The sequence below is a fragment of the Hevea brasiliensis genome, chromosome 9 (genome assembly GCF_030052815.1).
Source record: "Hevea brasiliensis isolate MT/VB/25A 57/8 chromosome 9, ASM3005281v1, whole genome shotgun sequence".
Classification (NCBI taxonomy): domain Eukaryota; kingdom Viridiplantae; phylum Streptophyta; class Magnoliopsida; order Malpighiales; family Euphorbiaceae; genus Hevea; species Hevea brasiliensis.
In genome coordinates this window covers 73,380,324-73,394,491 of record NC_079501.1, presented here as the reverse complement: position 1 = coordinate 73,394,491, position 14,168 = coordinate 73,380,324, and the positions used below count along the sequence as shown (strand labels likewise).

At 36.0% G+C, this 14,168-nt stretch overlaps 1 protein-coding gene across 3 annotated transcripts; it reads right to left on the bottom strand.

The window, feature by feature from the left end:
* Positions 1-417: 417 nt before the first annotated feature.
* On the bottom strand, positions 418-8,508 carry LOC110665165 (uncharacterized). 3 transcript variants are annotated; one of them, XM_058153794.1, is made up of 10 exons: positions 8,308-8,508; positions 7,678-7,770; positions 7,022-7,146; positions 5,678-6,411; positions 4,185-5,557; positions 2,932-3,011; positions 2,727-2,822; positions 2,566-2,639; positions 1,401-1,533; positions 418-690 (listed from the first exon to the last, which is right to left on the bottom strand). In XM_058153794.1, the coding sequence occupies exons 1-10, from the start codon at positions 8,390-8,392 to the stop codon at positions 607-609; spliced, it is 2,877 nt and encodes a 958-aa protein (XP_058009777.1). In that variant the 5' UTR covers positions 8,393-8,508; the 3' UTR covers positions 418-606. The 3 variants fall into 3 exon arrangements, with proteins under 3 accessions (XP_058009777.1, XP_058009779.1, XP_058009778.1); XM_058153796.1 differs by having other exon boundaries at positions 7,434-7,770; positions 8,308-8,371; XM_058153795.1 differs by lacking the exon at positions 7,678-7,770.
* Between the last annotated feature and the right edge of the window lie 5,660 nt (positions 8,509-14,168).

Sequence of the window (14,168 nt, the reverse complement as noted above, 5' to 3'; positions counted from 1 at the left end):
CGACATAGCTACGCAAATAAAATTGAAACTAGAAAATTAGATGTTAAATATGGAAGAAACACATGTTTTCAAGAAAAGCGTTTCACAATCTCTCAAATAACTCGAGAGTTTCAAGTAATTCTAAATTTTATCTCAAAAGAATGAGGAGTTTTTGCAGATCACTACTGTGAATCCAAATATACTTTGCCGTAAAAACAATATTCACATTTTCAGTGTTAACTTACAGTAATTAAAAAAGAGGTTATTTCTGGAAATTTTATTAATTTACCCATGCAGAAATTTCATTTTCTTAGTATCTTATATCATCCCTTTAAAGAAGTTATTTTCCATGAACAACCTGTGCCTATAAGAGATATAAATTTCTAAAGCATTACTATCTAAAGCTATAAGCAACTTTCTTCAACCAAACTCTGAAAATAAGAAAAGCCATGAACTCCTGAACTTAGCACCCAATAAGGTAATCATAATATGAAGAGGTATGGGAAATGGGGATATTTAAAAGAAAACTGAAAAAGAAAATGATAATAATAATGAAAGGAGCCCTCACTATTACAACCAAAAATGTATTTAACTACAAATGAGATTCTCTGTAAAATTCAATGGTGGCTATTTTGTTGGCTTGCTCCACGTCGTCTCTGATGTAATAACATTTCCATAATAGACCTGTTTTGATGCTTCATCCCAATATGCCTAGGGAAAACAAAATAAATAATTAAAATTAAAAAATATAACAGAATTTGAAATACAGTATCACAGCTAAAAAGGGGGAAAATGAAATTAACGTTGAATCCAAATTAATCATGCTGCATTTGTAGTTACATACAACACACAGAATCAAACTAAAAGATCCCAACTAGAACCCACTAACCAACAGTTCAGACTGTATATTTGCACGCTATAATACCTAGGTATTTAATTCCATTTCTTTTCTCAGTGTCTCATTCTACTATCAGAGCCAACTTATTTAAATTAAGGCAGTTCATTCCCTCTTTTCGTCATATGTATAAGCTAGCACAAGGAAATGGCATGGGACTGACCTGTCTTTAGATCCCCACAACCACAATGCAAATTAAGATCCATGACTTTTTTTGGCCCCAACCAAATAAAACGCTAAGAAAGAAAGCCCAGAGATTAATCTTTTTTTTCACATATTTCATGTAGCTCCAATTGAGACTCAAACTCAAGGCCTCACAGACCTAGAGACAATTCCAGTACCAATGAGAGCTCATTGGTAAGCCCAAAGATAAATCTTACACACTTACATTTTTCCATTCGTGACAGGTCTCTTCCCAGGACTTGGAAGCCATAATAAATACTCAAATTCACAGAAATACAGTACTTGTGTTGAAACGAGTTTATACAAAATAACCTCAAGAGACTCTGCATGAATGCCAAAATACCTGCCAACCAGACGGAAGTCCCATTGAGAGTTCTGATAAATCAGGTTGTTGGTTTTCCATGATAGGGGCTTCTGGTGGTGTCTTTGCAGCTCCCTTGGCTGCTTGAGCTCTTCTGCGCTTCACTCGCTCACGCCTGTATAATATGAGAAAAAGGAAAGAGGGGGATGAGTCACAAAGGCGCACGCCTGAGCGAGATGAGTCACAAAAAAAATAAAATAAAATAAAATAAATATTAATATTCCATCAAACTTCAAATAACATAAAACTAAAAATAATAATAACAAATAAGCATTCAAATACTAAATTATTAAAAATTTAATAGTCTTTTAATCTTTCATAACTAAAGTTAAAAAATTATAAAGTAGCTATATCTTCATCATTTTTTTCTACACCTTCCTCCTCTTAATATTATCTTCAAAATCAATATCTTCGTCATTTCCCTCACCTTTAAGAACTAAATGAGCATTATTTTTTTTTTTTTTTTTTGAAAAAGATAATGAGTAGTAGTGTTGAAAATGAAAATATGAGAGGTTTATAATCCTGAGTATATTAGTTTAATGAGATTTTGGTGACTAGTTATTACCAACGATACTAATTTTAAAAACTTCTACATCAACAAATTTCAAGTTGGGTGGTAGTATTTTTTGTCAATAGAAGTACTCGCCGAATGTAGAAATAAAAAAGGCGCCTTTCTAGCCTTGTGCCTGGAACAAGGCGCACGCCTAAGCGCATAAGGCAAGAGCCTAGTGAATGTTGCCCGTCTTTCTCCTGTAGAGGCACTAGAACTGGAGCCTGAAGCCTTAGGCGCGCCTTTAATAACTATGCTATGAATACACGCATGTGTGTGTGCATGCAAGTGTGTTTTGGGGCGGAGAGACAGAGCAAAGAAGAAAGAATTGAAGACAACCAAAAAAAAAAAAAAGGTTAAGTAAAGAAAAGGCAATACATGCTTATTCAAGGTACTGTTCTTCCCTATGATTGTGTGAAAGTTGACAGCTTTGGCCAAATATCAAGAAGTTTAGAACCATTTAAAAAATCACTAGGATTGATAACATACCAATGAGAAAAATGTATAGTTCCTACTTAGATACATATAACAAAAGCACCCAGAGCTGGATTATGCAGAGTCCTGGACAAACTTTTATTTAGGATAAGAATAGCATACCAATCACCACCTAAAGGCTGAAAATTAGCATTATCCTTGGCCTCTCCACTGGCAATTTGTTTAGCATGCCATTCCTGCAATCAAAGAAATGTCACATATCAGGCACCAAAAACAAGCTGAAACTATGTTGATTTGTGAGCAAAGAACGTCCATTTACAGACCTCAATTTCCCTTTGTTTTTTTTTCTCCAATATCTCATAAGCATTTTCAGGTTCATCTTCCTCATTCTCATTCAACTCCTCTTTAGCTGCTTTCCACTACAAAGAAGTAAAAAAGTTCAACTAATTGTACAGAAATACATCAAAACATACACAATGAAAACAAATTGCTCTAGGTAAAGCAAGATTAGAGGGGTTAAAGGTATACCTTGTCCACCAAACTGGAAACTTTCTTGTTAGACCTCAATGAAGGTGCAACAGCAACGGTCCGTTTTTTACTGCGAGGAACTGATGAAAAGGAAGAAGTAAGTGTTCAATGAGCAACTTCACATTGATCACATAGTAAATTACAATATTATATACTTTCACAAGCACAAAATGCTGTTGAGTTTGGATAACAAATATATAATTAGCAGATTAAACATTCCAGCTATATAGTAGGCCATTGCCAGAGTAACATAGATTGTATAAATTGCATCCTACAGGTGCCATCTAGTGGTTAGGAACTTGCTACTTACATAAAAACAAGGACCAGATTTGTTAAGTTGAATTAAACAACCATTTTCAGCATTCAGGATACACGCATCATATCTGAAACAAAACTTATTCATTTATTAATCTTACCTTTCTAATGGTAAGAAAACACACTAAGTTCAAAAGTAGCCAAGCACACTAGTGTCACAAGTAACCAAACACAATAATTTTATATGTAAGCAAGCAATAATTTTCAAGATAGAATATAGATAAACAGATGTGAGAAAATGTGATGATGACCAAAAAAATTGATATTTAAAGGCATCAAAGTGACAATTTGACTTTCTCCTCTATTTTGGATTTAATCCTTGCTTTTCTCCATCTCTTCCTAATATTTGATTTTCTAATAGGAAAATAGCGCTATTTGAGGAAAGTTCAATATAGTGTTGTGCCACATCTCAATCATAAGAATTTTTCTTCCCAGCACAGCCCTTAAACTTTACTTATTTTGACATTAATTTTAAATTGTCTTAAATATCAATCTACATGAGCCCTTAAAAAATTATTTTATTACAATTAAAAACATATAGTACATAATGATAACACTATTAACATATAATTTGTAAAATACCCACTCAAGTATTATTAACCTTCAAACAAGTGCTTCCCGAATCAGGAAACAAACGTCAAATTCTCCCTATCACTTAACAAGGAGAAACATTTTATTATCATTAATTATCCGATCATTGCCTATCACTGAACATGAAAAGCAATTAATATTCTTCCTAATTTTACAATCAGTTTCAAATGTTTCAAGTAAAACATGCCGACAGAACACCCTGATAAATTATTACATCAAAATTTGGAACATTCCAAGTAGCAATGATTGTATGATTTCATCCATATGAAAGCTAAAAAAGTAGTATTGATGTAAATATATCAACAAGTTCACTGATTGTAAACAGTGGTACAGGAAAGAACAATTACCTTTGGATTGAACCTTAGCAGCTGTTGTGACAGATACAGCTGCTGCAGCATTACCAGGATTTGTTGAGGCTGCAGAAACATTCTCCATCACATTAGTCGTGGCAGGAGTTTCAGCAGCAATTGAGTTAGATGTGAACCCCACAGATGCTGTGATTGTCTCACCAACAACAACTGAAACATCAAGTTTCAGATTTTGTCCTGCTTCAGCTGGTTTATCAACATTTATAACTTGATCAGAAGCAAAAGCATCATAACCCACAGGGACTGATTCAGAGTGCAAACAGGAAGATTCTACTCTAACGTCAGGCAGTGAGGGCACTGAACCATCTTGAAGGTTATAATATGCTACTGGCTCAACAGGGCTAACCATGACTGGAGTGGTTTCCACATAGGTGTTTGCAACTGTTTCATAATAAAGTGATGCATGGGACACACCTACCTGACTTCCATCAGCATGTCCATATAAATTACTACTTGGGACAGTAACTGTGTGTCCATAATATTGAAAATTAGGATCTGGATAGGGTAAGTTGTATTGTTCTGTGTATGGGTATGGTTGATGTGTCTCTGGATAAGATGGAAGCAGAGGATACGAAGATTCAGGAGGCTCATCAGGTGGTGGCGGAGGAGGAACTTGTTCACTGTCGGGAGGAGGTGGAGGTACCTGATCACTATCAGGCGGTGGTGGTGGAATCCAATCCTCTTCTGGGGGAGGTGGAACACTTGACTCATACCCTGATGTCAAAGTTGAGTGCTCTGCAGGCGTATTTGGCAGACTCAATTGCTTGGCTGGAGCAACAAACTTGGTGCTTGAATCATCTCCCAAAGCTGTGATGCTTACTGGGACTCCATCTTCAACTTCCATGTCAACATCCATAACATCTTCCCCAGAATGAAACTCATGATCTGGGCATGAAGTCACATTCGCTCTTTCACCAACCACAGCACCACCTTCTAAATTTCCATTAGGTGATCCCAAAGAAGAAATATGTCTACCATATGCATTTTCGCAAGGATCATCATGTGAATCATTCTCAACATCGGTAGCAACACTTGCAAATTCAGATTTCTTATTGTTTTCACATCTATCTGAGTTAGAATGATGGCCCACACTTCCCCAAGACTTTTCCTTTTCCTCAAAAGAAACATTGGCAGTTGCCTCAACATCATCATCCATTTGTGCAGATACAGCAAGGTGGTATATTTCATTGTTAATAACATCTTCTAATCGTTTAAGCTGCCTTTGAGAATGGACCCAAAATGGGAGCAAAGCTGATCCATAAGATGACAGTGACTTGATATCAGAAAGTCTAATATCTACTTCTAAAATATATTTTGACATCTGGTCATGACATTGCAGGCGGCTCCCATATCTGAAAGAATAATTAACTAATAATATAATTAATCAACTGTAACTTTACCAATGATGACACATAAAATTGGAAAGCAAATGCAACCACCAAAAACCAAGGAAAAAAACATAAATTCCTCACCCTTTTAGTGACTTCAGTCTCTCCAACAAACACTCACAGTGTCTCATAAGATCAGTAGAAAGATCCATCCCTTTTTCACCTAAGAGAAAATTAGCTGCACTGAGGTTACTTTGTGAGCCATTTTCGTACGCATCTGTCACCCAATTTTTATCTTTCAGGGACTCAATTTTGCATCCTTCAACTAACTCATCCATTTGTGGCCCATTACAAAGAATTTCTTGGCTTTGATTAATCAAATTTGCACCGATTGAACCATCTAAAGTTAGTGCAGCAGAAGCATTATCCAATCCAATGCCTAAAGTTGAGCTAACCTCATTTGTATCCACAGAAGCAGTTTCCACATTTTCATTTGCAGGAGCTTTCTGGTCACAGATCGGTGGAGTAGTCTGAGCCAAAACATCAGGTACTTCCCATGAAGTTTCCCCAGTTTCAGTATTCCAGTAATAATATTGATTAGTCTCCTCATGCATTACTATCCTCCATCCTGCACTCACATCTCCAATAAGTTGTGTATCAGAAGCTCCACTTCCGGTAACAGAGATAAACTTAGTAGAATCAACTTCTTTGCACTTGTCAGCAGAGACAGTCGCATCAACTTCTCCAGAATCACCACCTTCTGGATGTACATCAACTGGAGTAGAATCCTTCTCCATGTCCAGTAGTTCAACCTTCTCATCAGCAATATCTTCAATTGGGTTGACATCTACCTCTTTTCCTTCAATAGGTAGTCCCTCCTAATAAAAGTAAAGAGCTTTTAACATTGCATGTACATGGAACATACAACCAAGAAATAGAGGAGTTTTAAGGAAACATAAGAAAATAAAGACCAAGACGTAGGCCATTGCTTGAAAAATTATTGGATGATAAAATCAATATCAGACCAATATGAACCAGTTTTAGTCCACTGAAAAAGACAATAAGTTTACTGCTAAGTGGAGAACACAGTCTATAAAAGCCACTACGCTTAAGCATAGTTCTTCCTTAGATAAAATATTTCCAATGAGCTAATGAGCATACCCCAACCATAAGCTCTAATGAATCACTTAGCCAATGGTAAGTCCTTAAAATAGTTCCAGAAATTCAAATAGCACCAATATATCAGTGAAATCCAAGATGATAATGTTAAGTGTTGGCCAAAATTGTAATCTCCCAGCAACAATCATAACCATTTATGGAATTATAAAAGATAGACATAATACAAAACCTACAGGCCGAGTACTGTAAAGGCTTTTCCTGTTGGCTAACATGCCTTAAAAAAAGCTTGAGCTTCATGTTCACAATCCAAAATATTTTACACAGTGACCCAAATCCCAATGAAAGATTAAGCAGCATATGTTACATTACCTGATCAACATGGTCTGAAGGGGAATTCTCTTCAACAGCACTGTTCGGCTTTTTACTTGATTCCTCATCCAATTCATCATCACTATACTGTCCAAGTAACAGAAGAGGATTCTGTGGTTGTTGACCTGAAGACAAGATAATGGAATGTCAGATACTTTTTAGAACCATAATGTTATCGTCTTATCAGTAACTAAAATCAGAAACAAAGCAAATAGATGCACTGGAATATTCAAGCATTATCAGCAGTACACAGCCAGAAATTAATACAAAAGAAAGATGATATTAATTTGCAATAAAATTCAAAAACAAATCCACAGGGAAATTTTTGGAATCATTGATCAGGGTCACCTGTTAGACAGCAAAGAAAATGTCAGTGGAGGCATAAATAAAATAAAGCCAGAATCATACGAACCGATAGAAAAAATTCGAGACGAAATCTCCAAAATGCTTTGATGCTGGGAAACAGTGGATTACAGAACGGAAGTCATTCAAAAATTCACTGTGGCAGGGCCCGACCTGATCTGATAAGTATATTGCCATGACCACAGCCAACCTAAAATCTGAAAACAAATACTTGGAGGCAAACAACATAACATGCCACCAAAACTCATGCGCTCTCTACATAATCCTTTTTGAAGAAAACTGATGGAACCCACCTGAAGATGAAGGTGAATTGGGTAATCCAGCACGTTGTGTCGGATCTATGTCCCCTCCAACTTCGCCATTTACAGAGGAGCCACCCAAACCTCCTAGAAAGTTTCAACAAAATATTCATAGAGTTATCATGCAGTCCATGCACGAAATTACAGCATAAATCATAAGAAATTTGTTACAGTGACTGATTTTAGCTGTCAAATGTTATAACCCATATCATAAGAAATTAGTTTTCCCAGATATCCAATGAGGTTCCGTTACAACAATTGCGTTGCTTCTTCAACCGCAACAGAGTAAACAAAACCCTAAACTTTAATCGACGAACACCCAATCGAATTTCTCATTATATTTCCCTATATCTCAGCATAATGGGAAGGGGAACCGTATGAAGTTCCGTTACACCAATTGCGTTGCTTCTTCAACCGCAACAGAGTAAACAAAACCCTAAACTTTAATCGACGAACACCCAATCGAATTTCTCATTATATGTCCCTATATCTCAGCATAATGGGAAGGGGAACCCTAAAAGGCAAATTAATACGAAAACGCTGGCGTATTAGAGGTTTCCCTTCCGCTTACATGCAGAATTCGAAAAAACAAAAACCCTAGAATGATAAAGAGGAAGACAGTACCAGAGGGTTCCGCGAAGAGATCAAGCTTGACGCGACGGCCGGCGTTGCTAAGAGCTGCAAGGCGACGCTCTTTTCTCTTGCCCATAGAATTTGATTTAAAAGATTTTTCTAATTCTTTCGTTAGGGTTTGATCTCTTTTATTCTTCCAAGTAGCCTGGGTATGTTTGGCGGTATTAGCAGTTCTAATGGGGCGGTTAGTGATTTCAGAAGTTGTCAAGTGTTATACTAATTTATAGTGACTAGCTATTAATTATTAATTATTAATTATTTATATAATTATTAAAATAAAAATATTTAATAAAAATAATTATTATTATAAAAATAATGATAAAATTTTATTAATTTTAATTAAAATATTTTCTCAATTTATAAGGATCTATTTGGATGCGGTGAATAAAGGATAATTAATAAAAAGATAAAAAAAGATAAGAAAGGGGAAGGGTAAAATACAATAAAAAAAAATTTCATATTTAGGAAGAAGTGAATTAATGAAAAGATAACGAAAGTAACTTATATTTTTTATGTTTAAGAAGAGGTAAAAGAGAGATAAATTTAAGGGTTGTAAAAATAGAAATAAAAATATTCATAACTATCATCTCTCACTCTTTACTTCTCCTTACACCTCAATATGGGGTGTTAAAAAAATTAAGATTTGCAGGGTAAAAAGGGATAAAACTTAACTCTACTTACCCTTACCATCTATTAACTCACCTCTTCTCAAACAAGAGCAAAACAATTGCTTACCCTTTCGTACCTTTATTTATCCCCTCCCTCTCATTCATCCAAACAGACCCAAAAAGTTAAGAGAAATAACTTTTAATGAATTACTTTATTTACTTCTAAAAATTAATATAAACACTGATCAAAATAGTGAATGCTACTTTAAAAATTATTGACGAACAAAGCCTGATACCCTATCTATTATTATTAGGTTGAATGCTTAAATTTGAAAAGTTTTAGGCTCTTTCAAAATTTTAGGGCACTTTAGCTTTGTTTTGTAATTTTTATAAATTTTGTTCATATTTCATTTTCAGCTTTTAATTTTAATTTAATATTAAAAAATCTATAATTTTATTTTATAAAAAAAATCCATCTAACTTGTGCAATAATATATTTTCAAATTAGAAAAATCCTAGTTGTAACAACCCTGAAGAAAAAAAAAAATGGTGAAAAACGAGAGGAGGACACCCCCCCCCCCATTCTCTCTTTTCTCTCCTCTCCTTCCCTCTCTTCTTCTTCTTTCTTTTTCCGGTGACCGGCCGGCGACCTCCCGAGCAGCTCCCCACCCGACCAGCGACCCTCCGGCAACGGCCATAACCACCAGAAACGGCGGCAAGAGAGGCAGAAGAGAGAGAAAATGCGCGCACAGCGGGCAGCGGCTTTCCAGCGCGATTCCGGCTTCATCCGACGTCCGATCGAGGCGATTCAGGTGGCGTTGGAAAGCTTGTTCCGAGGCCTTTCTTTTGATACCAATTTTGCAACAAATGGAGGTCGGATGAGTGAGATATGGAGGAGAGAAGTTTCGGGTTTTTCAAGCTTTTTCGTCAGATCTACGACGATCCGACCGTTGGATCGACGATCCGAGACCACCTATGGACTGAGGAAGAGGAGAGGAACATGGTGGTTTGATCAGATCCGGCAAATGTCCCCGGCGACCGGCGGTGGCTCCGTTAGGCTATGGAGGTGATTCAACTTCCAGAGGCTTCCTCATAAATTTTTGAAATTTTTGAGACAGATAAACTTCGGGTAAGACAATTTTTATTATTTCTCTGTTTGTGGAGAGAGAAAAATTCTAAGAAAAATATATGATGAAAGTAAAATTATTTGGAGATATTCTATGGTGTTTGTTGAATTTTTGAGTGACTGTAGAATATTTTTGAAAAATATAGATGGAATTTAGTTAGATTTTTAGCATATGGGCATATAAGATTATTTGAAATTAAGATAATTAAATTTTATATAATTGGTTGAAGTTTGAGGATGGAGGTTTAAATATGTGAATATTTAATTAGGTTGAATTAAGAATATGTTAGATATTGGAAACTTATGGAATCGAGTAAAATTCTTGAATAAAATATTCATGGGTGATTAGAAAATTATAATTCATTTTGCAATAGCCTTATAATATTATTAAGGACTGCGGGGCAAAATTTTAGAATTTTTAGAGCTTGTTTGAGTGGATTTTTAAAAAAATATCAATTATAGGGACTAAAACGTAATTTTTAAGATTTTGAGTATTGTCTTATTTGGAGAGCCCAGGAGGGGCCATGTGATATTGATGAGATGTGATTGTGGAAATTGAGAATTTAGAAGTGTTATTTGAGCCTTTTTGCAGGTTGGGTAGGTCCCAGGTATAGGGGAAACTCTGCCGAATTTTCCGGCATGAATTAGGCTGTCTATTGCCTCTTTAGAGTTTTATCTTAACTTAGTACTAATAAATTTATAATTTAATTATTAGGTGATCGAGGTCAGCTTTTTTTTCTGCATCCAGCAGCCACAATAGTCATCGGTGCACTGTGAGTAAAATATTAATTTTAATTGTAATTTCACTATTATTATATGTTCAAGCATGTCCATGCATCACTTATATGTATGTATCTATGTAGATAACTCTAGGCACGTTTTATGTTGCATTCATAACTGTTAAAGTGCCATGGATGTTGTTGTGGTAATTTGGAGCAGTGTGCGTGCGTTGGCGTGCGTGTGATATGGTGTAGACTATGGATAGGACGGGTAGACACGGCTTGAGATCTTCGCTGGGACCCGGTCCTTCGGGGTAGTCACGGCTTGAGTTCTTCGCTGGGACCCCGATTTGGTTTATTAAGCAAAAGTCCGGCTTGAGTTCTTCGCTGGCACCAGGTTGGATTTAAGAGAGCTGTATAAGGGATTAGCTCCCATGTATTATGATTGATATTACTGGGTGTGTGAGTGCTCCAAATTACCTCTTTGCTGTTATGATGTGAATTTATTGCTGATGTTGCATTTCACTCTACAGGGTGCATTAGTTTTAGATAGTTATAGAGATTATGGTTAAAATTGATATTTTACTCTCTGAGTCGAACGCTCACTCCTGTTCAATATTTTTTCCAGGCCACAGGAGGAGTTATTTTACAGAGCAACCTGTTTTCTTCCTCGCAGGTTTAACATCGATTATTTAATTGTTTTACCATCTTTTCTAAATTTTAAAATCTAGAACCCCGCATGTGTTAGTAATAGTGTGAACCTTGTTAGAAATTGTGTTAATTTAAATTTTTGAGATTTATAAATGAAGATTTGTATGGTATTTAAACAGTTTGTAAATGAGGTAACAGGGTTGAGCTGGGCTCCCCTGATTTTAGTTTTCTGAAAATTTCTGGGCTAAGTTGGCCCGAAATGAAATTATAACAGTTTAATTTAAATTATCTTATATGCATATTGGGTCTAAATTGTGGGCCTGATTATGGATTTGAGGAATAGTTAGGCTTACTACGGGCCTCGGGGGCTTTAAGCTGGCCCAGGTCCTAGTGCCGGTCCGGCCCATAGGTTGGGTCGTGACAAAGTTGGTATCAGAGCTTAGGTTCTAGATTCATAGGAAATAAAATACTTGGGAGTGTAAAAGGAGTCTTGTTAGGATGTTACATGCGGAGTATAGGATTTTGTTTTGTCTTTTCTGTAATTCTTTATTTCTAGATTCTGCGTTATACCTCGGGAAATATGAAAGTGCCTCAATTAATGTCTTGATTTTCGTGGAGTACACAGAAATGTGAAATAGAGTTAGTAGACATGTGAGGTCTATCATGAGGATACGTACTCCAAGAAATGCTATATTTTTATCAGTATGGGTTTAAATGGTGTGCCCATTTCGTGCAAGGCACGAGTACATAAAAGTGAGTCTTGAAAGTACAGTTGGCCTAGATAAGGATGAGGATACCATCACTGCAATCATCGAGATGACCCAGTCAAAATAAGTTTTTGATAATAGAAGATTGAAGAGAGATAAGAAATTGGGAGACCTAGTCTGTCGGGACGTATCGTAGTAACTATACAATGCTCTCGATGTCTGCTCTGTAAGCTACAGATTACAGTACCGATATGAGATTATTGTGTAGAGCTGTGTGCATCCCCGTGGTGCTCCATAATGAGGGTGTTTACGGATGGCTTCTGTTTTGGTACTGTTATGCCAGAACAGAGTTCTATATCTGCAGAGGAGTTGGGAACTCCTAGTTAGGGGTCTAGAGTTAGAATATTGAAAGGTCGCAGTTGGGTGATAACTAGAGTCAGTGACTTAGTTACCCTAGCATGAGCTAGAGTTACAGTAAGAGTTGCCATCAGACCAGAGGTTTCGGACTAGTTGCAAAGTAAAGGTGACACTTATATAGTGAGATCATCTAGTCTTCAGTATGAAATTTTGGATCATTTTTGTAGTATGACAAACATTTTGCTTAGAGCTTAGTGAGAATAGTATACCTTGTGTGTATCAGTATGGAATAAAGTACAATCCTACTACCTAGAGAAGGTCGAAATTATGAATTGATGATTTACAGAGCTATGATATGATAAAAAAGACATTAATTTGACATGGTTTTGGGCAAGGTGGTAAATTTAGTATCTTTGTTGCAGCAAGTTAGGGTATAGTCCTATCTTTTCAGAAGGGATCGAAAGTTATTACTAATAATGGTGACCAACAAAATAGTGCCCCAGATGGGACTGTAGAGTGTGGTAGAGAGAAGTTGGCTCGGGTATCCTTCAAAGGATACAAGTTTCATTATAGGAATCATATATAATCAGATCACAATGGATGTAAATCCTTTGAATTGGATAACGGGTTTGGGTGCCCAGAACCTTAAGTTTTGGCTAATTGAGTAAACATGGATAATAATAATAATAACAAATAAATAAAATTACTGCAGAATCAGTTCTCGAGGTGGTAAGGGTATTATGTAAGCTAAAGGATAAGAATAGAAATCATACGATAAAGGTATGACTGCAATTTCCTGAGTTACTTTCTAATTTCATATTGTTCAAAACAATAGTATAATCTAAATATAATAGTATTAAGAGTAATAAATTAGCAAAGATAAATCATAGAAGGCCAATGGATAAAGAAAGTGCAGAATGAAAGTTTGTACAATTGATTGCAGATGCAATATAATCTAAATGCCAGTGGAAGTACTAGCTAGAGTGGTCAAAGGACCAAATCTGAGTAGCACAGACATATGATAACGCGATAGAGACTCTAAAAGATACAGTTAGCAAGTACAGCTGTCATGTTAGGAAGAAAAATGGAACCAGGGATTGAATAGTCAAGTTCTATTTTGGGTAAGACAAAGGAAATAAATGAAAGGATAACCCAAAGAGCGCATAATAAAAGGAACAAAGTAAGACATAGGGTAGGCTAAGTGTTATTCTTGGCAAGGTAAATGACAAGGACGGAGAACCCAAAATGGGACCACATTAGTGAGAATAGTGATGGAGATATGGAATCTAGTAATGTGATACTCATAGCATGATGTAGTTGAGGTAGTGCCAGGGGCTAAAATATAGAGCTTGGAGTTACATGATTGGATCATACTTTGTTTATTCCCTATTTCTAAAGTGAAGTGGATAGTAATGGGGCAAGATTCTTTTAACTTGTTAACAGTATCAAGAAGATTAGGCGAGGAATACAATAATAATGAGCAAAAAGTAGAAGGTGTGCGATGATATTGCGGACTATCTAATTAGGCAGAGAAAAAGAAGTTAGTAAGTAGTAAGTTGAATAAAAGTTAATCTAAGGGATCAAAAAGGTATGATGAGAGGAAAAGAAAGATAGATAATGACACAGAGGCTTTATGTTAGGCTTTTGAGATAGTGAGAAGGTAGTTAGAGGTTCATTATGAATG

Coding starts and splice junctions, on each gene's coding strand:
- LOC110665165 (XM_058153794.1), bottom strand. CDS start 8,392: ATGGGCAAGAGAAAAGAGCGTCGCCTTGCAGCTCTTAGCAACGCCGGC. Junction 6,412..7,021: donor CTTCAGACCATGTTGATCAG/GTAATGTAACAT, acceptor TACTTTTATTAG/GAGGGACTACCTATTGAAGG. Junction 2,823..2,931: donor TTTCCAGTTTGGTGGACAAG/GTATACCTTTAA, acceptor ACTTCTTTGTAG/TGGAAAGCAGCTAAAGAGGA.